Source organism: Tamandua tetradactyla, chromosome 17 (assembly GCF_023851605.1).
Source record: "Tamandua tetradactyla isolate mTamTet1 chromosome 17, mTamTet1.pri, whole genome shotgun sequence".
NCBI lineage: Eukaryota > Metazoa > Chordata > Mammalia > Pilosa > Myrmecophagidae > Tamandua > Tamandua tetradactyla.
The window spans coordinates 70,866,034-70,889,523 of NC_135343.1; the positions used below are offsets into that span (position 1 = coordinate 70,866,034).

Here is a 23,490-nt window from a genome sequence, read left to right on the forward strand (position 1 = left end):
ATGGGCTGCTGCTGAGTTTCCTGCATGTGGCTTGCGTCTCCGGGACCTCAGTTTCCAGCGACTGGTGCCCAGGGCCCTGCTGGGGGGAGGGAAGAGGGATGCTCATATCCGCCCGCAGTGGCCACGGGAAGCAGCTGTGGGGCTGTGCTCTGGGGTCCGTCACTCCCGCCACCCCCAGGGTAGAAGCTAAAAGAAGGGCTTCCGGGGACCATACCCACCCCCGCTAGACCTGGAGCCTCTCCAACAACTGGGCAGGGGCCCTTCACCTCCAGGCAACCCTCCAAGATGAGAGTCATGGGTTAGACAGCAAACAGCAACCCGTGAGGAGAGATCCAAAGCCTGGAGCTTCTGACAATGCCGTGTGGAAAAGTGACTTAAAAATACACCCCCCACCCCCACCCCGCTGTCCATACATGCAGGAAAAAGAAGAGCAGACCATAGAAGAATCTCCCAAAGGGAATCGCTAACAAATTTCAAATCAATATGCTAAAATGATATAAATGCCATTATAACCATCAAGAGGTCAAGGAAATTTCCTGTGCAAATATTTTGGGTGAGACAAGATTCTTGAGCAGAATCTTAAAATAGAGAGACATGTTTTGGCAGAGAGGATGACCTCACCTGTGAACTATTAGTTGGAAATAATGAGCTCTCTGTGAAGGTGCTTTATAAACTATAAATCACATCCACATCTCTTTATTGTTGTTGTTTCTGATAATACTAATCTTGGCCATTTTTTTCTTATAATGCCAGTCCTGAGACAGCTTTCAAATGGCTTGAGAATCGAGTTGCTGCTGGGATTTGAATTACAATGTAATGTTTTGTGTACCGCAGCCCTCCGAGGACCGGAGTTGGGGCCTTCGGCCTTCCTGTCCGCAGTTCCCAGCACAGTGTCTTGTTCTCTGGACAGTCAAAACTTGCAGACTGGAATGGCGGTGCGTAAAGAGTGTGGACTGAGACCTGAAAACTCAGATGCTGGTAAGAACTCTGGTGCTTGGGCCGCTGGTGATCTCTGGCCTTCCGGTCCCTTAGCTGTAAAATGGGGTCCTATCCCCGCTGCTCTGCAGGACCAGGCGAGGAGCGAACGGGAGCATAAAATACCATTTACATTGCAAGGCGTTGCTGACTGGGGAGTCCTTTGCACACAAGAGGTGGCTAGACAATTGTTGAGAGGATGCAATGCTCAGCACGGGTGACCTTGCCAGCGCTGCTCTCTTCCCCTCAAGGAATGCTGGCTATTTTATTGTTACTACCTGATCAAAACCAACCTCTTGGAAACACAGTGCCTTAAACGGAAGGAATGGCTCTCTGATGGGTAGTGGGGAGGGGAAGCCAGTTTGAATTACCTATTCACTATAACCATAAGGTTGACTCTGCATTTACAAGATTACCTTACAATTCTGTGCACAAAATTAACAAAGGAAACAAAAGGTGAAGTGAAGCAATATAGGCACGTGAAAGAAAATTTAGAAAGAAAGCAAGAGAGAAAGAAAGAAGGAAGGAAGGAAGAGGGAGGGAGGGAAGGAGAGGAAAGGGGAGGAGAGAAAGTCAGAGAGAGAGAGAGAATGAAAGGAAGAGAGAAAGAAAAAATCAGAAAGAGAGGAAGGGAGGAAGGAGAGTTAGTTGGTTAACTACAAAACCTCCGGGGAGCCGTGCAGCTCACTGGGAAGTCCAGACAGAGAGCAGAGATGCCCCAAGATCCATGGGAGTAGTGTTCCTATAAGCACCCTTTTCCATTGCTTCGGGATTCATGACATCTGTCAAAAGCTCCAGGGATTGTGTGAAACCACTGATAAAACAAGAAATATGTTGGGTGTGGGAGAAGCCAGGGGTCTCCCTGGGGCTCCGCCAGCCCCCTTGCTTCCTGGTGGCCCCTCTGAGAGCAGCCACGTGCTGGCAGCCGGGAGCTGGGACCCCGGTGCCCACTTCCCTCGCTGCGCGCTCCCTCTAGAAAACCTGCCTTTTGTGTCTGGTTGATCCAGTTGCCTCTTGGAGTCTGAGACTGAGAAATCCACTGTGGTCCTCCACCCCGCAGGGCAGAAGAACCTCAGAAAATCAAGGGAAGAGTTCAAGGACTGTTCTAATGTGGGGGTCTGTTAAAAATGCTGCAAATTCAATTTCTGAAGAGACTGGAAACCAGCCTCATTCAGCTTGCCCATCTGTTCTAACTGCATCTTATCATTTCACCAGAGGTCCCTTACAGCTAAGAGCGCCATTTCTCAGGAAACTTTTAGGCTGCCACAGCTGGGATTTACCCACTGTCCTTGGTGTCCTGGGCACCTCTCTGCGGATCCTGCACACAGAACTTCAGTGAACTGGAGCTGTGCATAATAAAGACTTTGTGCATCTTAATATTTTTTTAGACTGAAAGAAAACTTTCCCCTTTTCCCTGACTTTGGCTTCAGCTAGTTATTTCAAATGGAAAAAAGTTATTAAAATTCCAATGTGGAAACTTGCTTAATAAACAGGAAAGGAGGTCTGAGGACCCACCACTGAGCATGAAAATTAACCCCGTGGTTCCTGGTCCTGAGATTTAAACAGTTTCTACTGGTGCCATTTGACAGAGGCCTATGCAATAGGCCTCCATCATCACTGGTCTGGGCTGCTGAGTTTTTCTTTCATTTAGCATATCCTATTCTAATATCCAACTTCAAAAAAGCAACCCAGGATCATACACCACGATCTCATTTATGCAAGATCCGGGAAACTCTAGATTCACTCTTGAATGGCAACATTTATTCATTTATCAAATATTTAGATGGGGTAGAAAAAAAAGACGAGACACTCAAAAGTTTAAAATCTAAGGGAGAAAAGTAAAATAAGCCCCACAAATACATCTAAGGTAAAATGGAGATACATCCAGGGAAGAACTGAAGGGTTATAGGAATTTGGAAGTAAGGGCACTCCTGGCCCAAGATGGGGAAGTAGAGAAGGCCTTCTGGAAGAGAGAGTATCTGAGTTTGACCTTGAAAGATGGATAGGTATAGTGGCGTAAAGACAGCCACAATTCTTTGACATCTTCCCATTGAGAAGGGGGATCTCTGTCCCTTCCATGGAATCCTGGTGGGTTCTGTGACTGCCTTGATCAATACAATAGAATGGAGTTGATTCTGTGCCAGTTTCCAGGTGAGATCTCAAGAGACTGGCAGCTTCTTCTTCTTGTCTTTGGGACACTTGATCTTGGAACATTCTCTGGCTCAGCCCTGAGTGGCCACATTGGAGAGGCCACAGTTAGAAACTTGATTTGTGAATCTTGGCTGTGCCTTGGACTCCAGCCACTCTTGCCAAAGCACTGGACATGTGAGGAAACCTCGTTTGGACTCTCCAGTCCAGTCCATCTGCCAGCTGAGTCCCAATGAGTGAACCCCATTAACACCACGTGGGACAGAAGAACCACCCAGCTGAGCCCCACCCAAATGCCTGAACCACACACTCATGAACTGTCATAAAATGGTGTTGTTTTAAGCCTCCAGGTTTGGGGACAATTTTCACTGAGTGAAAGATAGTCAGAGCAGTAGAGTTTTGACTAGTAGATCTGAGGCCCAGTGACAACCCAGAGAGTGGAATGGCATGTACAAAGCCATGCAGCTGCAAAGGGACAGGATATATGCTCAAGAATTGAGGTTTATGGGAAATTGAGGAACACATAAGGAAAAAAAGCAACTGCTATTCATATTTAAGAGCTAAATAGAGAGTCTGAATATCATGTGATACTAATGTTCTATATATTTTTAACTTTTTTTTTTTCTTTTACATGGGCAGGCACCAGGAATCGAACCCTCGGGCATGGCAGGCAAGCACTCTTACCTGCTGAGCCACCGTGGCCCGCCCTATTTTTAACTTTTTTGCATTAAAGATATTAAATATGTGTAAACAGATAATAATATAATGATCCCCCCATACATGTCATATTTTGGAGGCCAAGGAATGTATAAGTGGTTTCCAATCAAAAGGATTATCAATGTTTCCTGAAATATTTTAAAACAAAACCCAGACATCATATCATTTTACCTATAAATACTTCAAAATATATCTCTAACAGTCAAGGGCTTCAAAAAGTAGCCATAAGGGGAGTGCAAGTGTAGTTCAGTGGTAGAATTCTCACCTGCCATGCAGGAGACCCAGGTTCAATTCCCAGCCCATGCACTTCCCAAACAAACAAAGATACCAACAAAAACAAAATTCAACAAATGGTGCTGCAATAAAGGAATATTCACATGGAAAAAGAATGAAATGTGACCCTGCTATACAGCATACAAAAAAATAAAGTAGCCAGGATACCATTTTCACATCTGGAAAATTTAACAGTCTTAATATATAACCTACTCCTTGATCAAGTTTCTCTAATCGAATTTCTCATTGCCTTTTTATTGTTGGTGTGATTCTGAATCCAAACCAGGTCCCACATTGCGTTGGGTTGATGTGATTCTTTGGTCCCTTGTAATCATTGAACATCTGGTATCCTCCTGCCCTCTTTTGCATGTCATTCATTTGTTCTGTAGAATTTCCCCCAGTACTGTTCTAGTTTGCTAGCTGCCAGAATGCGATATACCAGAAACAGAATGGCTTTTAACAAGGGAAATTTAATGAGTTGCTAGTTTATAGTTCTAAGACCAAGAAGATGTCCCAATTAAAACAAGTCTATAGAAATGTCCAATCAAAGGCATCCAGGGAAAGATACCTTGGTTCAAGAAGGCCGATGAAGTTCAGGGTTTCTCTCTCAAGTGAGACGGCATGTGGCGAACACAGTCAGGGCTTCTCTCTCAGCTGGAAGGGCACATGGCGAATACGGCATCATCTGCCAGCTTTCTCTCCTGGTTTCCTATTTCATGAAGCTCCCTGGGAGGCGTTTTCCTTCTTCATCTCCAAAGGTCACTGGCTGGTAGACTCTCTGCTTTATGGTGCTGCAGCATTCTCTGTTCTCTCTCAATCTCTTTCTCTGAAATGTTACCTCTTTTATAGGACTTCAGAAACTAATCAAGACCCACCCAAATGGGTGGAGACATGTTATCCCTTAATCCAGTTTAACAACCATTCTTGACTAAATCACATCAACCAGGAAGATGATCTCATTACAGTTTCAAACATACAGTATTGAATAGAGATTATTCTACCTTTATGAAATGGGATTTATATTAAAACATGGCTTTTCTCAGGGGGCATACATCCTCTCAAACCAGCACAGGTATGCATCAGGCTGATTGCACCCTCCTAGTGAGAAGTCATCAAACCTGCTTTTCTAGTGCCATATTTACTATAAGTTGGAAGTTAGATCAGGAGAATCTCTTAGATCACTGTGGAATTTTGAGCTGGAGGCCCCCTATTGGGGCTGTGTTTGAGAAGGTCAGTCTGATAATGCTGTATGGGGTAGATGGAAATCCATCCAAAAAATGAGAGCTAGTGAGCACCTGACCCAGACTGGAGGGAGGAGGAAAAGCAAGGAGCCAGGGGGTGTCTGAGTACTATAAATGGAGAGGTTGGCTGTGATTTTTGATAATGATAACAATCGCTAATGTTTACTGAATGCATACTATATACCATCCTCTATACATGTAATCTATAACCCAATATACTAAATAATATTTTCTTCGTTTTACAGAACCAGGTCCAGAGAGGACACAGGGCAGGGTTTGCATGCATGCTAGTAATGTGGGGCCTGGAAGCTGAAGCCTGCGCTCCTAGCTGCTGTGCCAACGTGGAAATGAAGCTCCTTGGATGGGGTGGGATTGACATGGTACATGGAGGAGAAAGTATGTGTTATTGAAGCAAGTGAAGACAGGCAAAGATGGGGAAGCAGATGAGTTTGGGTTGAAAGCCAAACGAGTTTCTTAGTGTACTGAGTCCTACTTACATCAGACTCTTCTAGGAACTGCTTTTAGTTACTCATTTAAAAAAAAATTCAGATTCCTGGGCCCAACCCAAGACATACTACAACATAATTTCAGGGGGTAGTGACCCAGGAATTTGCATTAACAAGCACCTAGGGATTTTTTAATTAAGTTTGAGAAATATTGGAATGAAGAATCTGGCCAGATCTAGCAAAGGGAGAAAGGAGGCCCTTGCACCTGAGGGGAAGACAAACTTAAGTGAAAAGGAAGAAAAGGTCTTTCCACAGTGCCTCACATGCAGTTAGCATTTTATAAGTAAGCGCTGTTGAACAAATAAATGAGCAGAAAGGAAGTTATTGGCTTCAGAACTGTCTCCAGGTAGAACTCCTGAGTTTTGCGGTCCCTATGAAGGTGGAGTGAGTGCTTCAGAGGTATGGAACACGCATTGTTATTACAAGCGCTGTTTTACCTTGTGAGAAATAGAGGGACTTTTATCACATCTCATAAACTTTTACTGAAAGCATTGGCAATCAGTCAAGCTTATCCCAGGTGTTAATGGCCGGCTGGGACCTGATCAAGTAGCCTTTCCTTTCCTGGCTCTCCACTACAATGTAACTTTCCATGTATGTATGGGAGAGAGAGAATAAAACTCCCTATAAGTAGTATCAAAATAACCATGGACCCAGCATGAATGAAAATGGATAAAAGATGAAATGGAATTGGTATATTAGAATGTGCTATGTGTTGTTTTATTAGTTGTGGTAAAAATATTGCTGACAATTTGTAAGACAGACAAGATTATTAGAGCTGAAGACATTTCACTGTGGAATATTTTTGTGCCAAAGAATGTCCTGTGAGCATTTTGAGAAACAGATATGATATAGGGTTGAATTGAATTGAATAGAACTGGATTAAGTTGATACAGGCATGAATCTTATGCTTTTGACACTTTATTAATTAGCATCTTCCTATCGGTAACCATGAGTCTTTCTTTATGAGGATTTTTCTCTTTTTTAAGGAAGTGAACATACATTACCAATGAAATGCAAAACTATTATGTTACATGTGGGATGGGAGTGACTGGAGCACAGGAAACTTAGGTGATGGATAATATTTGATTGCTATATGGTGCATTTGATCTCTGCACTTTTCTGTATTATGTTCTATTTCAATTACAATTTTACATAAAGAGGTTGCCTGTACTATTGGCAGGGATCGGGGAGCAGTGATTATTTAGGATGAGTAAATTTCCACTCACCTAGGAAATGCAAAATGTCCTGAAAACTATTCTTGCTTTGCAACCAAAGCTCGAAGGCCTTCTGGATTACCAGATGGGCCCTTTATATCAAATGGTGACCATTTCAGTCTTCTTGGTGAAAAACTCTAACGTTAGCCTCAAAATGATTTGCAATCAATACACTCTTGCGGCAATGCCTTTGAATCACTGCTCCTCATTTAAAGAGGCCGCTGCTCTCTACTCTTCCCTTGTAAGGGTGTCAGTGGGCTTGAGCAGTTTGGAGGGTGAACGGTATGTGTGACCCCAATTCCATCCTCACCCTGGTGAGAGGAATTGAGGCTTAAGCTTCAGGAAATGTTTGTGTCCTTACCATGCTGGTAATTATTTTTAAATCATTTTCTGTGGGATCCTTGATTTTTCTCTACCAATTCATACTTAAAAAAAAATCAAGGTATTCTTTTTAAATATAGACCCATAAAAAAATTAGGATTCAATATTTACTGTTTTCTTCAAGTCCTATAACTGTGTGAGTTGATCAAAGTAGATTTTTTTCTCCCCTGGAATCTCAGAATTTAAAAATACAAAGTCACCACAATGCATTTTCAACTGTAAATGTAAAGGGATGGGTAAGAGGGTGTGAAATGTAAATATGCCAAAAGATAGAAAAAGACAATTATTCAGTGGCTACATGTATTCAGTTCTGATCAGATCTGAGTTTAGAGAAAAGAACTTAAATGTTGCATTATAAGCAAATACTCAAGGCGGGCTTGATGACTCAGTGGCAGAGTTCTCGCCTGCTATGCCAGAGACCCAGTGCCTGCCCATGTGAAAAAAAAAAAGGATGTAAAAAAAAGCAAATACTCACAGGAGGCTAAGTATAGGATTGCTGTATGATTCTGCAATCCTGTTACTAGGTCAGAAGAACTGAAAGCAGGGACATGAATAGATATTTGCACACTGGCATTTATGGCTCCATTATTCACAATTGTCAATGGAGGCAAGTGGCTCAAGATTCTATCCACTGATGAGTGAAAGGGTGAACCATGGCTTATACATACAAGAGAATATTGTGCAGCTGCAGAAAGGAATGAAGTTGTGAGGCATGCACAAGGTGAATGAACCTTGAGGACATTATATTAAGTGAAATAAGCCTGAAACAAAAGGTCAAATATTGTACGGTCTCACTAATATAAATTATCTATAATCTCTGCCCATGTTCTATCTCTTGATAACCTATGTTCTCAGATTTAATTCTCAGAGCTTTCTCATTATACATAGAATTTTAGGTATCTGTGAGACACCTAAGACTCAGAGTTAGAATTCTACAGCTCTGAAAGTCAGAATTGCTCCATACAGCAACTGTTAAAGAAGCTGAAAAATAGATCAGACTTCAATTAGAGATATGAATGAAGCTGATTTGGTTAGATCTAAGGTAAATCATAATACAGGATAAAGGATGATATAGTCTGTATTTTAAAACTTCAACTTCTATGTGAGACAAAAGGAAGAGAAGTTTATTTTGACCAAAATTAAAATTTTTGTAACACCCTATCTAATTTAACCTGTCTGGTCAATTTTTTTAAACAACCTAATTACATGAAAACTTGAATAGGGAATGAGATCTTGTTATTCTGTACAGATTAATGTAATACCCTGATGCATTCCAGAGTATTTGGCGTAAACAAAAGTATTAAAAAAGTCCATTGAGAGAATGGAAAAAAATGTGGAACTATTAAACTTCCTCACCTAAGGAATTTCTAATATTCTTGCAAGCATTGGGGACTCCCAATTTAAAAAGACAAACCCTCAATCTTGAGGCTTGCCCTTGTGAAACTTATTTCTGTAATGGCAATGCTAATTATGCCTAAGAATCAACCCCAGAGAACCTCTTTTGTTGTGCAGATGTGGCCTCTCTCTGGACACCAACTCTGCTAATGAATTCACTACCCTCACTACCCTCCCCTACATGCACATGACTCCCAGGGGTGTAAGTCTCCCTGGCAACATGAGACATGACTTCCAGGGATGAGCCTGGCCTTGACATCGTGGGATTGACTATGTCTTCTTGATCAAAAAGGGAGAAAAGAAATTAAACAAAATAAAGTTTCAGTGACTATGAGATTTCAAATAGATCTAGTTGAGAGGTCATTCTGAGGTTACTCTTATGCAAATTTCAACCAGATGTTACAAATTGCCACAGTATGCCAAGGCCCAAACAACAGTATTCCCCCAAACCTTAAAGAATACCTTGGGCCTATCTAAGACTCTATACAAGTTTTACGTATTAAGTTTATTTTTTCAGGAACTTAAGGCCTCCAGATTGTTCCTATTCTAGATACGTCCTGAAACCCAGAGGTACCAGTCTCTCCAAGATTATCAACCAGTTTCATTCCTCTACCCCATAATGTTGACCCCCCTTTTCAGCATGAAGGAGTTAGAATGGTCATTGTCCAGTTTTCCCTGAAGATTGAGAGAATGATCAAATGAGAGGGAAGAATTGTTAACTGAGAAGTTAGACTTTAGCAAATGACTATGACTACTGATCCAGTATACAGATATTTCTTTTTAGTTTCTAGTGTATTATAATAGCCAGAAAGAAATACCAGAAATTGTTGAATTATAATCCAGTGGCCTTGATCTTTGAAAATGATTGTTTAACTATACTATACAGCTTTTATCTTGTGACCAGGTGACTGTAAAAACCTAGGGACTGAAACCCCTTTATCCAGTATATGGACAATAAAATAAAGACATGCATGAAAAGATAAAAAAAAAAGCAAATACTCCTGGAGATTCAGCTGGAGAGGAGTGATCCCCAGAAGACACAGAAGAAATTACAATTAATATGTTATTTATGTTCTAAACCGATCTAAGCAGGACATTGACTTTTCATTTGCTTTTCTTTTCTTCCTAATGATAAATTTCTTGCCTTTGAGCAAAACTAAATATATGCCTGGTTGCTTTTTAAAACTCTTTCTCAGGTGGGCCACGATGGCTCAGCAGGCAAGGACGCTTGCCTGCCATGCCAGAGGACCTGGGTTTGATTTCCGGTGCCTGTGCATGTAAAAGAAAAAAAAATTAACTCTTTCTCATTCCAGTTTCCCTAAGGGTTTATGAGATCTCCCTAAGGCAACTTGTTGTATAACATTTTTCTCACACCCAGTAGCCCCAGGCTGCCCAAGTCATTATTTTCTCAGGGCCAATTTACACTTTGCCATTTCTTAGCTACCATCTGCCTTTTCTAGATCAAGCCTAAAACCCATCTTTCTCACTGCCCAATAGAGAAATCCAATGGCATCACACGGAGAGTTAATTATGTGGTGAGATGGGAAGCGCTTGACACTGGAAGATATAATGAGTGAGAAATGGGATTGAGAGAAGACAGAGAATCGCTGAGTTGACTTGCGATGAGATCTTAGAGAGAAAGGGCCCCTACAGGTGATTTTACTAATCAGCACCTGGGTGTAGAGGAGGCCTGGAGAGACCAGTCAGGTGATTTGCTTGGTGGGGAGTAGTCTGTCTTCTCTGGATTGGACACCCCCCCTGAGTGTCTGTGTGTCCTTTGTTCCCTGTACTAGGACAGGCCTTGGGATTGGGATGGCAGTTTTGTGTCCTCACTAGGTTGCACTTTAATATAATTCATATGTGCATGGGTTAATATAATTTATATGTGCATGGGCTCCAGGTTGTGTAAGAGGGAAGCATTTCTTTTTCTAACACCAATAGAGCTCATCCATTTTTTGGTTTGTAAAAGGCTTTTCTCTGAGAGTTGTTTGGACCAGATGTTTTCCGGACTGCCTGCCCTTCTCAACCTGACTCCGGAGTCTCTCAAAGCTCCGCACAGCACAGCGCTACCAAAGGCGTCCTGAAGGGTGATTACTGTGGGGGATTAAGGAAATTCCAAAGGCACTTATAAGGACAAGACCCTGAGCTGGAGAGAGCAAAGGGAGCGGTGTTGAGGCAGATCTTCAGAGGAGGAAGGCAGTAAGAGGGCGTGAAAGGAGTGAGAGGGGAAAGTGGGGTCCAAAGGAAGAGGCAAGCGAGCTGGAAGACAGCAGAGCCTTCCATGGCCGGGAAGCAGCGCTGCCCTTTTCCCTGCATCCCTGAAGACTCACGCTCTGTCCCGCCTGTTTTCTGCAGCCCCGCCCCGTGTTCCCAAAGTTTGTCTGTGTGCTCCCAGCGTGAAGGGGCCCCTGCCCTCTGACCAGTCGAGGGGCGCGACGCGCGCGGGCTGGCGGGGGCCGCCGCCCTTGCCCTTGGCACAGCCCCGCTGGCAGGCTGCCCGCGCGGTCCCGCCCCGCCCGGGCGGACACAGCGAATTGCGCGGCGCCTGCCAGGTGCGCGGGGCCAGCGCACTGGGGTAGATAGGGCCGGACCCCTGGGGTGGCCGCCACTCCCGCCGCAGCGGCTCCATCTGCCAGTTGCCCTACAGCCGCATCGCTCCCCGTCGAGCCCCGTTGCGCCCGTGGCTATGGCCGCCTCCTCCGCGCGGCCCGCCGTCCTGGCTCTGACCGGGCTGGCCTTGCTCCTGCTGCTGTGCCTGGGCCCGGGTGAGTGGGGAGATGCCAGGCGCGGAGCGCGGGGCCCGGGTTCGAGGCTGGGCGCCCAGGCAGGGCCATCGGCGACGGGGGATGGGTTCAGGGCCAAGGGCCCATAGCGACCCCCCCCCGCCCTGGGGTTGGCATTTGCAGGGGCGCGAAGTGATCTTGGCCTTGGGCGCCCCGGAGCACCAAGGCTGGTTTCAGATGTGCAGGGAAATCCTTGGGAAAAGCCGGGGCTCCAGAGGTGCCCCAAGGAATGTTTGGGGTGTAATTAAGGGGCTGAGGGAAGGCGAGGGCCTTTAGCGTGCTGGTGCCCCCGGGGACTGAAGGGGGACACGGCAGCAGCAGCGCCATCGCCGGTGGGCAGTACCCAGGCCACAGAGTGGGCTTCCAGGCCTGTGTCCCAGGAGGCCCCCAGAGAGGGGGAACGCTTCATAAGGAGTAGTTGAGCTTTTTCACTGCATGCAGCCCTCAAAGAATCTATTGAAAACTCCCCTTTGGCTCCTGGAAAAAAAATCTCCACTCACCCTTCTCAAATGAAGCAGTTCAGTGGTTCAGTGGTTCTGGGACATCTGAGCCCACAGATCCCTACCTTAAGGACCCCAGTCTGAAATTGCTAGTGTGCTTTCTCCTGATCATACCACCGCATATTTGTTCAGTCTTTTGATTAGCCCATGAGCACCTTTGCTCCTTGCATCTTTACAAAGCAGATACTGTGACCCCCATTTTACTGTAACAGGAACTGGAGCTGAAAGGGGTAAGTGACTTGCTCAAGGACACTCATTTATCAGGCCACCAGGTCCTGAGATGTGCTTTTCCCGCTACAGAGAAGCTGGGCATTGTATGATGCAAACTGGAAGCAAACTGGGCCTACGGGCTTCTGTATTTTGCTTTTTTGAAACAGACATGGACAACCAATGCCGTGGAAACCCTAGGGCCACTTGACTGATGGGGGACCTGTGGCAATGGGTGGATTACTTCTCCTTATGACCACAGGGGATACTAATCAATTATGATCTGCTTTCTCTCCCCCCTGGTTCCTCCCGGTTCAAGAAGCTCATCCACATAAGCCACATATGCGCTTGCTGTGAGCTCTTCCTTCCAGGACTCACATTCTATCTAGTTCATTTGTGAATTTAAAATCTCATCATCATTGAGCTGAAATGTGATGAGTTCTTATAATAGAAAACAAAATCTTTATGTAGAGTCCCCAAGGTGACTCTGATGCTCAAAAACATTTAATGGAGAAAAATATCATTGCCTCTTATTAATAGTTAGCATCTACCAAAGGGCATCTTGAAATTCTGCATCTGTTGGGAGATCTGATGACAGGTAACCAGATTTGGTAAGTTAGGGAGTGCCTTGTCCTCACAGTCTAAAAATGTAAGTAATGATGTTGGGGTTAAAAATCCATAATGCAGAAAAAAATGTCACAGCTATTCGCTGGTTCTTGGCTCCTTTATTCAAACAAATTTAGTTTGGTTTTCAATTATATGTGGTGATATTTATAGTTCAGTGTGTAGAAATTGGCACAGTAGCAACATTAACAATTCATAATTTGGGATTTACCCAAGCTTTTCAATTGTATAGCTGAGATTTGGTGAGCCTTACATTTCTGGAGCAGTAGTTACCCTATTTGCTGCAAGAAATCGCAGCCTCATCACTAAAGCCTAAAACCAGTTCCTATTTTACCCTCAAAACCATAGTTCACTCATTAATTGTTAAGCACTTTTACAGAAGGCAAACAGATGGAGGCATGATACTTAATTCTGTGTGTGCTGCCCTGTAACTGTTAGACACCGGCAAATGTTAAGATATTAATAAATGCTAATATTAGTGCCAAGGACTCTGACAAATGTTTTATAGATTTCTTCATTGACTCTTGAGATTTGAATAAAAGTAAGAGTGTGGTACCCCCTCTAATTAAATAATCTCCTCTTGTCAAATGCTTATGCTCAAACATCTCCTGTAAGTCTGGGTCAAGAGACTCTCTGGGGTGATTTATTTCTTCTTTGGATGATTGCCCAGCTGTTGAAAACCTTACTTCATGCCCTAATCTATGACCCAGCTGTGACCCAGTGGCCCCATAGAGCTGTAGCTCTCTTCCCCAAATTTCATTTCTCTGGGCTAAAAACCTAAATTCCTTTCATGTTTTTTCTTACATAATGAATGTTTGAGTTTCTGTGCAAAATTTGCTCTCCTCTGACCACAACACCTGTTTTTCTAGGACTTTCTTAGAGTGAATATTGTGAAGTCAACCAAGTAGGAAAGGATGGTCTGGTCAAAATAGTGATAGAACCGAGGCAGGACAATTGTTTCTTTTCTTTTCTTTCTTTTTTTTTTTAACCATGCTGCTATTCTTTCACTAATGCAGCCTAAGATTGCAACTGCTTTTTAAGAACTCCATCCCTAGAGACTGCTACTGAGCACAGCCTGTGGAAACCGCTGGCTGCTGCCCACTATACCCATCTGTTCAGCCTTTCATTGGAAGCCACAAGCCCCTCTGCTTCCCCAGTCCTTCAGCATCTTCACAGAGATCTAGAGGGTCTTCCCAAGTCATTTCATTGAGCCTCTAAAATCAGGGTGACCATATAATTTATCGTCCAAGCTGGAACACTTTTGAGAGGGAAGGGGCACTCAGGATGGTGGGTATAGGCCGGGATTGCCCTGGGAGAACCAGGAGGTGTGAGCACCCTCCCCACAAGTCATCAGAGAGGCACTTGCCTTGGTACCTTGGCTTGCTACAACCTGGCGAGTCTCATCAACACGGGCCAGCCAGCTCCCCAAGGCAGCCGGTGAGCACTCAAAGGGACTGCAAATTCAGAAGTCCGTCTGGGGCTGGACAGAGGGTGCTTCAGATCAAGGGGCTTGCAGAGTGACCCTGGGCCAGCTGTTCAGTAGACCCTGGGCAGGCCTATAAAAGGCATCTGCATCTAGGGCTCAGGTGGAGGCCGCCTTGCAAGCCCCAGCGGTGAAGGCATTTCCTCTACCCAACTGCACTGTAGATTCTCGAGCAGAGGATCTTAGTTTTGTTTGGACCACGGGCACTTCTGAGATTGGGGTGAAAGCAGTGACTCCTCTTCCTGGGATGTTGTGCCTCTGAAAATGCAAACACAGCCTTCAGTCCCTTTTCAGACCTGTAGACTGAGGGGGTGCCAGATGGCAGCACCTGCCTGAGCAGATGCCATCGCACCTCAATGCATCTCTTCATCCGACGCTGGCTCCCTACCTAGGATGCCGGGCATTCCCCAGGGCTTCTGGGCTCACCATGAGACTAGCCTTATGGCTCATCTAACAGCTAAAAACTAGAGGTTCTTCTGCTTCCTTGCACGCTTGCAGCAAGCAACTCTAGAGGCCCTTGACCGGCTCACTACATGGACAGGGTGTTCTTTGGGGCCAAACATGTTATTTTCTATTAAAATGATTGGGTTGATTAGAAACACTTTCAAAATTGCATAAGAACAACAGCAAATGGGACAAGATGACCCGGGCAAGCCACCAACGTTTTTTGAATGCTAAGACAAGTTCTTTCCCTTCTGCAAGTCACCCCCACTTGCTTGCTTTTCACTCTCCCCAGGCACTGTAAGCAAGTGCCCCCCACCCCTTAAGGGCAGGCTCCAGGATCAACTCTAAGTCTCTGAATCAGGATATTTGGAAAGTTAATCCAGTTTTAACCACTCTAACCTTGAATGAATTGTTCTCAATATTTTAGCCCACTTTTTGATTGAGAGAGAGTGAGTTGGGGGAAATAGATAAAATTATTTTGATTGACAAGACAGTTTTAAAGTTTCTGCCCCACCCTCATCCCCCCAAATAAAACAAAGCCAAAAAAAATAAGATCCAAGATATTTGGCTGGAATTCACTTTTTAAAAAATCTTACAGGTAGGGTGGGTCAGAGAGCGATCTAAGTTCTGGTTTTACACTGCACGCAACAGGAGCAATTCTTTGTGAACCAGAGGGCAGCGCTTGGTAACGTTTGAGATGGCAGGTTGATGCTGGGAGCTGCAGCAGGTAAAGGTCTCTTGGGGACAGTAAATTCAGTTGTTAGGAGCCTGGGGTCTGGACCCAGGCCACTTGCCTTCAAATGCCAGCTCCACTACTTACTTGCCCTTTGACCTTAGACAAATCTCAATTTTCCTGTGCTTCAGTTTTCTGATCTGTAAAATAGGATAATAACCATGCTTCTACCACAAAATCATTGTAGAGGTTAAATAAATAAATATGCAAAAAATCCTTAAACTAGAGACTGACCCACAGAATACATTCAATAAACATTACCTATTATAGTTTCCAGTTAACTTTTTAATTTTTGCTGTACAGCAGGGTCACATTTCATTCTTTTTCCATGGGAGTATCCTGTTATTGCAGCACCATTTGTGGAATTTTTTGTCTGTGTGTTTGTTTTTGTTTGTTTCTTTGTTTGTCTGGGGAAGTGCATGGGCCAGGAATCAAACCTGGATCTCCCACATGGTAGGCGAGAATTCTACCGCTGAACTACCCTCATTCCCCCTGTTTCCAGTTAACTTTTTTTGAAAAACGAAACTCACTACTTACAGAAATACCCATTCGACTTTCTGAGAGTATGAAATAGTTGATCATGTGCATATCTGGTCACCCATGTGTCTTACTATCCCAGGGCTACTGAGGCAAAGTTCCTCTAATTGGGCGGCTTAAAACAGGTTTATTCTCTCCCAGTGCTGGAGGCTATGAGTTAGTATTTGAGTTGTCAGCAGGGCTCGCACTCCCCTGAGGATTCTAGGAAAGATTCTTCCTTTCCTCTTCCAGTGTCTAGTGGCCCCAGGTGTCTCTTAGCATGTGGTGGCAAACTCCAGTCTGCCGTCCCCCACTTTCCCATGGCCTTCGTCACTCTGTGTCTGTGTGCTCTCCTCTTCTTATAAGGACCCCAGCCATTGGAATTAGCGCCCACCTTGGTCAGCCACGGTCATCGTCACCCAGGGCAGCCTGTATTTTGCTTCCCCGCAGGGAAGGCAACGCAACCATCATGAAACTCTGCACCTCTGATGACTTAGTGCCACACTGTTGCCTTGGTCAGAAGGAAAGGGTCTCAGGGTGGGGACAAGGCATATGGGGGAATGATAGCTTTCCATGGGGTGTGAATTCGGGGCTGAGGGGACAGTGCAAGGAGAGGCTCCCTGCGGTGATTGGGGCCTCGACTCTGGGCTGTTTTTACAGGGTGGGGGCAGCGAATGGGGGACCCAGGCCTGTAGCTTAGTCTGTGCTTCGCTGGCTGCCAAGTTGTGAAATCAAGCAGGATGTACCATTCATTTTTCCCACTCACATTTATGCACTGGAGAAATTAAAGGCTGCAGTGCGATTCTAAAACTGAGTTCCATTTTCGTTCTTTTAGGTGGCACAAGTGGAAACAAACTCAAGCTGATGCTTCAAAAGCGAGAAGGTAAATATACCCCGAATGGGTAAGGATTGCTTTCTTAGCTCCACTGAAATGAAATGCAACATTGAATGCGCTCACCTGGGTCTTGTATTTGGATAATCAAGAGTGTTTACTCCTTATGGGGTTTAACTGGTCCGACAGCTTATTCTGTGGTCTAAGCTGTAGTGTTTTTGTTTTTTTCTTAACTTTTTAAATTGTATAGTATAACACATATACACAGCAAAGAAAAAAAGCAGTAGTTTTCAAAGTAGTTTTCAAACCACAAAGTGGTTACAAGACAGATCCCAGAGTTTGTCATGGGCTACCATACCATCCTCTCACATTTTTCCTTCTAGCTGCTCCAGAACATTGGAGGCTAGAAGGAATATATGTATTTTTATCATCATAATTGACATTTTTTGTGTGTGAAAAAATGACATATATACAACAAAGCAATAAATTTCAAAGTGCATGTGCTCTAGTATTTATTAGATAAATATTATTACCAGTAAATGTTTGAGGATTGCTTTTCTGAAAGCTGAAAGTGGTCAGTGTAGATTCAGAAATGAAAGAAACGTGTCATGTTGTTAATTGAACGCTGTTTATTTTAGAACAGCGAGGCGCTTGAGAGCAGGTACCTAAATTTTGAGCTCAGCCCTTAGAGCACCTAAAGCCTCAGTGGCTGGAGTGCAGGAACGAAACGCCTTTATAATCCTCTGCATCCAGTCAACTGCTTACAGAGGAGAGACCCGAGACAGGAGCTCCTTCCTGCAACTAATGCCTGTTGTGAAAAAAGGCTTCTCAGATAAACATAGCCGGCAGCAAAATGTAGTTGAAATATATGGTCTGAGAGCTGCAAAACAGAGGTTCTGGGCCAACTCTCACGCTGGAGCCACTGCATCAGTTAAACCAGTCAGGAGGGGTCTTGCGAATGCCATTTCCCTCTCTGAGACTTCATCCGCATCTGCAAAGTCAAGAGGTTATCTTTCCCTTAGGAACCAAAATTTTGGCCATATTTCTGATGAGAATGTTGTAATCGCTTATCCCCCAGTTAATGGGGGGCTCCAGCAGGCTGAAATCTGTTCTGCAAGGGGGTCCCTATAGTGCTTATTCGTGTACTTCCCAGGCAGCCCCTAAGATGGGTTCCCCAGCGGACGCTGGGAGCATGTGAGACCTCTCCCCAGGCGAGGAAATTTCAGGGGGACCCACCCCCCTCCTGTTGCAGAGCTCCTGGCAGGTTTTCCAGCATTTACAGGCCCTCCTGAGGCCTGGTACATCCCCAATTTTGGAGGCAGTCCAGGCTGCCCAAGAGTAACCTGATGCTGTCACGGGTCCCGTCTGTCTGTTCCTAGGGGTACATCTCTCGGCCTTTACTCAGTCCAGGCCAGGAAGCAGCGAGAGAGCACCCGCTATGCACACAGCCTTGTAACAGGCCTCGGGGGACAGAGACGAATAAGCAGTGCCAGAGCAAGCCTGCTGGCTCTTACCCAGTGATCAACAAAAACATCGGGCACTTGACTTACATTTGCCTCTTCACTCTTCATAACCACCCTGAAATTGGGCCAGGCCCAGTTTATAGTTGAGGGGACAAAAGTGCAGGGGTGGGGTGCAGTAACCTACCCCATGGCACAGACAGTAGAGGCACCCCCAGTGGCACGGGATGGCTTGGGAGCAGCTGTAAATGCGGAGCCTTTTAATGATACTGGAGAGATGCTGGGGGAAGCGGTGTTAAAACAAGGGGCAGCGCAGGCCAGCACTTGATCGAGTCGGCAGGGACCGGCCTCTGAGCCCCGGAGATGGTAGCCCCAGGTGGTGTGTGTGCTTCCGCTCCTGCATTCGAGAACTGGGGTACAAGCCAGGCTGGGTCAAGTCTCCTCTTCTTATAAGGACACCAGCCACTGGAATTAGGGCCTGTCTTGATCAGCGATGGTCACACCTGTAGGAGCCCTGGGCACGAGATAAGATGATTTTGATTCTTACTCAAACCACCCGGGCATCGTGAGTGGGCTTCAGGGGATGAGCCGGATTTCAATTCTCTCCTGGACCCTAGGAAAGCCGCACATTAGCCTGTGCCTTTTTTCTATGGCTGTACCCCAAATAGGAGAGCTGACTACCAAGGAGCATGGGGAACCAACGACTTGAAGTTGTATGTTATTGCACACCATGCTAAGAATGAAGCTGAAAAGTCAAAACCATCTTACCTTGTGCTTGGAAGGGGAGGGCAGAATCTATTAATAATGCTTCCCCCCCCGGTAAGAAAAAAATAATAATTCTTTGGACTTTGGGGTTGGGGAATTGGCCGTTTTAGCATCTGCTCCAACCAAGACTGAAGTGGATGTGGACGAGAGCAAAGCAAAAGAATTTTTACAAAGCCTGAAACGCGCGAAACGCCAGCTGTGGGAGACTGGGTTGCACTCCTGGGGGTGGTACCAGCCGTTCCTGTACATGGACTCGGATGAAGCTGTAAGTATCCTTTCCTGCAGGGGAGCTCACTGACCACAAGGCAGCAGGGTGAGGACGGAGGAAGGGCTGGGAAATAGGATCTGGAAAATGTAGCTTCCTCATGAATTCCCAGAGCCCCCTTCTATGCAAACCGCTGCTTGGGCAATAACAACGTGTAATGACATCAGCTGAATTTTCCTCTTGTTACATTAAGCTCAAATGGGAATCTCTCAGGCTGGGACATGTTTGGAAGGCAGAATTCCAGAGAAGCCAGAGGCTAAAATGGCTGAGACTTAGATTAATCAAGAAGCTGATTTCTAGGACCCCTTCTAACCTATCTGAATGTGCTTTCCTGGGTGGCTTTAAAATAACTCATAAACCTCGATAAGTTTTCCAGCTTTACTTTGAAACATGTCAGAAACTGCTAGATTGATGTGAGGACCCAAGAGGATAATGGAAAGAGAGGAAAAGTGACTTTTTTTTTTTTTTAAAGAAAAACAGTTCTTTGCAGATGTTTCTAAAGAAAGTTGCTGATGCATTGGACGAAAAAGATGATTGTTAGTCTATGGGCCAAAATAACAGCTTTAATGGATAAATTGCTGGAATTAAAGACACACATGTTTATAATCATAGACTGCCTCCCAGTTGGAGAACAGGTATAGGGAAGCCAGCGGCAAGGGAGCGGGAAAAAGTCAAAATCTTAAATTCTGCTGCACACGTCCTTTTACAGTGTGGCTGACAGGGTGAATCCAGCACTGGCTATGAGAGCCTTCTGTGAGTTAGCACTGACAGCACTTACTCTCCGAGCTCAAGCCTGATGGTGGACAAAAATGTCTTGTGGGCAGTATCTTCAGCTGGGGCAGACTGAAGGGTTTCTCCAAGGGGCACATGGTTTGTGCCATGATGGAGGATGTATACAAAATACTACAATAGGTGGGGGAATCAAAACACTTCTTTAGAAACCACCTTTTAAATGGCTGCACAAAATTAAACCATGTGAATATATCACAATTTCCCTACCATGCCCTACCATTGGACTTACAGGTTGTTCCTTGATTATCTTTTGCTATTCAAATAGTTCAACACCTGCAGCTAAACTCTGTGCCAGGCATGGTTCTAAACAACAGGTAGTGTCTTAGTTTGCCACGGCTTCTGTAACCAGTACTGTAAACCGGCTGGCTTAAACAACAGGGAGGGACACTTACTTGGATCTTTGAGTGCAGAAGTTGTTCCTTACTTAGTATTACGTTCTGGCCAGTGGAATTACAGGGGCAAAAGGTAGAACCCAATTTAAGGATCTTAAAATATTATCAAACTGCATTTTCTCATAAGTCATGTATGAGAACACCAATTTTCTAGCACCTTCTGCAGCATCAGATAGTCTCATTGAAAACCAAAAAGATAAATTTACTGACTTCATAGATGAAAACAGTGTATCATCTTATAGTAATTTGCCTTTCTTTGATTACTAGTATTTCCTGGGTACTAAGTGTGACATGGAGAAATGGCTAAAATAATGTTGGGTGACAAAAACAGAACAAATATGCATGTAAAATGAGATTACAACAACGACATAGGTATAAATACGTAGAAGGAAATATAGCAAAACGTTATAAGTGGCTTCCTTTGATAGTGGAATTATATGATCCTTCTTTTTCCTTGTCTCCCTCCCACATACAGATCTAAAAATGAGTTTGCATTCTTGCTAAAATCCTTAAAAATTTCAAATTTTATTAAAGTACATGTTTTAAGCCACAACCTCAAATAAGCTTAGCATATAAGAAAAGCAAATGAACAAGATTATTTTACTATGGAAATAAAATGAAGCAGTTGTGAGAAAAGGAAGTGGGGATGGGGGCAGAGAAGTTAGTGTCCTCCTTTCAAAGGCAAAGTCAGAGGTCAGAGTTCAGAAAGGTCAGCCAAGATCCCAGCAGTGGCCCCCTTTTATGCTCACCCATTCAAAGTGGACAGCCATTGTCCCACGGAGCCCACGCACAGGCCAGCCACGGCCATCCAGCCACACCTGTGGAAGGTTAGTGTTCACTGGCAATCTTATTAAAATAAAAATCCAGATTCCTGGGACCCAATCGCCAGAAAGCTCAACCCACCAGGTGCAGGATGGGGCCCATGAATCTGCATTTTACAGCATCCAGGTGATTTGGAGGCAGGTGTGCACAAGCCACACTTGGAGGTGAAACCCAGGCTCCTTGCCACACTCACAGACTCTCCAACCTGCCTCTGGAGGCTCATGTGCAGATTTACTGCCTGCCTCTTTGCCTTCACACTCTCATCTTGCATCTTCACTGCCAACACGAGTAGTCTCTGCTTGAAAAAAATGGATTTGTAGCAAAAACCAGTTGCCCAAGACATGAATCTGAATGTCATTCTGCCCTTGGTACTCTTCAGTCCTTCCCCTCCCATTTCATCTATGCACTGGGCTTCTTGATGGCAGGAAATCTGTCTTACCTATTTCTAGCAGCCTGTGAGTGCCCACCACGGCGCTGGACATGTCCTTTAACCACTGTTTGCAGCATAAACGCACCTGTGCATGCTTGCGGCCTAAATGCACCTGTGCATGCTTGCGGCCTAAACGCACCTGTGCATGCTTGCAGCATAAACGCATAGCACCTACTGTGTGCAATGCAGTGGTCCAGGCACAGGATGGGACCTGTCTACACACATTAAGAACGCATGTGGTTCTTGGTGGTCGGGTCAAGTTGGTACTGTATTTGGCAAATGTCCATTTTGACTCCTAAAAAGAGGAAAACATGTTTAAGTCTGGGGCACCATTAGAACTTGTGTGACTTAAGTTTTTAAAAAGTAAGGACGTGCATTCCTTTGGGGAATAGCTTTTTTGGGTATTCTTTAGCTGGCTGGTGTTGACTTCCAAATGCAGGAAAACCATGGCAAAGAGTTATTCTTAGGAAGAGTTGTTCAATATTGAAAAGTCCCAGAAGGAAGTCTGTGGTCTAGGGGAATGTGTGCCCTTGAATCAGTTCTTCACCATTGTTTCTCTTTATCTTCAGAAATTTGAAGATGACGACACATATTGGCTAAACAGTGATCGAAACGGGCACGAATATTATAAAGATTACTACCGACATCACGATGATTAAGGCGTGCTCTCGGTCCCAAAGCCCCTACAGCTTTAGGCACGGAGCCCACATGCTCTCTGGCGACCGCTGATCCTCTGCCACACAAGAAGCCAACGGTGATTTCTTCCCTGGCTCTCACACAGCCACGCACTGTTTGGTTTGTTTTGCTTTACTTCAGCAGATCTTTTCTACCTACAATTTAACAGCCTTCTATAACCGGAAAGGAAGAGTGAAACAAAGCAGAATCTGTAAATGCCTTTTGCTATTTCATGCAGGTACCTAACAGTCCATTGCATTTAAAGATAGAAATAAAAGCATTTGTTAAAAAGAACAACTGTGCATTCATTTGGGTGACTATTAACCTGGCAACAGTGCTCACTCCCTCGATGTTTCTGAAGTTGGAGCGTCACCTGGGAGGTGCTGCTCGCTCCTTTGTCATCCCAAACCTTATGCTTCCAAGGACCCGCCGCCACCCCAGGGAAACAACCGGGCCAAGCAAGGGGTCTTCAGAGTGTAGGCAGGGGCTGGCCTGGCCCTGCAGCTGCCAGGGGTGGTCCTGCACTCAGCACGGAGCCCTGGGGTAATGGTTCTGGGTCCCAGGCATGGAGCTGGGGCTGTACATGTTTAATATGATCATCCAGGAAATGAAGAGCAGTGGCAAAGCAGAAACAACAACAACAAAGTTTGGTTGATTTCAGAGCCTCAATCGTTTTGCTATTAGAACATAAAACCTTAATCACTGCATTCAAGAAGGATTTATGCATATATTTCACATCACATATACACAACTTGGATGAAAGGAGGGGAGAGAGCAGAGAAAGAGAAGAGTGGTGCTGGGGTGGGGAGAGGGAGGTGTAGGGTGTGTTGGGGGAAATGGCAGAGAATGAGAAGCTGAGCTGTCACCCACAGCGAGCCCTATACAGAGTGCACAGGGGGTTGGGGAGAGGGAGTCAG

General features: G+C 44.9%; 1 protein-coding gene across 2 annotated transcripts; it reads left to right on the plus strand.

Moving 5' to 3' along the window:
* Positions 1-859: 859 nt before the first annotated feature.
* ECRG4 (ECRG4 augurin precursor) lies at positions 860-22,870 on the plus strand. 2 transcript variants are annotated; one of them, XM_077135124.1, is made up of 4 exons: positions 860-978; positions 16,976-17,023; positions 19,308-19,462; positions 22,468-22,870. In XM_077135124.1, exons 1-4 carry the CDS (start codon positions 930-932, stop codon positions 22,555-22,557), a joined length of 342 nt encoding a protein of 113 aa, XP_076991239.1. In that variant the 5' UTR covers positions 860-929; the 3' UTR covers positions 22,558-22,870. The 2 variants fall into 2 exon arrangements, with proteins under 2 accessions (XP_076991239.1, XP_076991238.1); XM_077135123.1 differs by lacking the exon at positions 860-978 and adding an exon at positions 11,393-11,615.
* Positions 22,871-23,490: the final 620 nt, after the last annotated feature.

Excerpts from the sequence above, each read along its gene's own strand:
- ECRG4 (XM_077135123.1), top strand. The coding sequence starts at position 11,537 with ATGGCCGCCTCCTCCGCGCGGCCCGCCGTCCTGGCTCTGACCGGGCTG. Across the intron at positions 17,024-19,307 it reads GATGCTTCAAAAGCGAGAAG|CATCTGCTCCAACCAAGACT; the intron begins GTAAATATACCC and ends TGGCCGTTTTAG. Across the intron at positions 19,463-22,467 it reads ACATGGACTCGGATGAAGCT|AAATTTGAAGATGACGACAC; the intron begins GTAAGTATCCTT and ends CTTTATCTTCAG.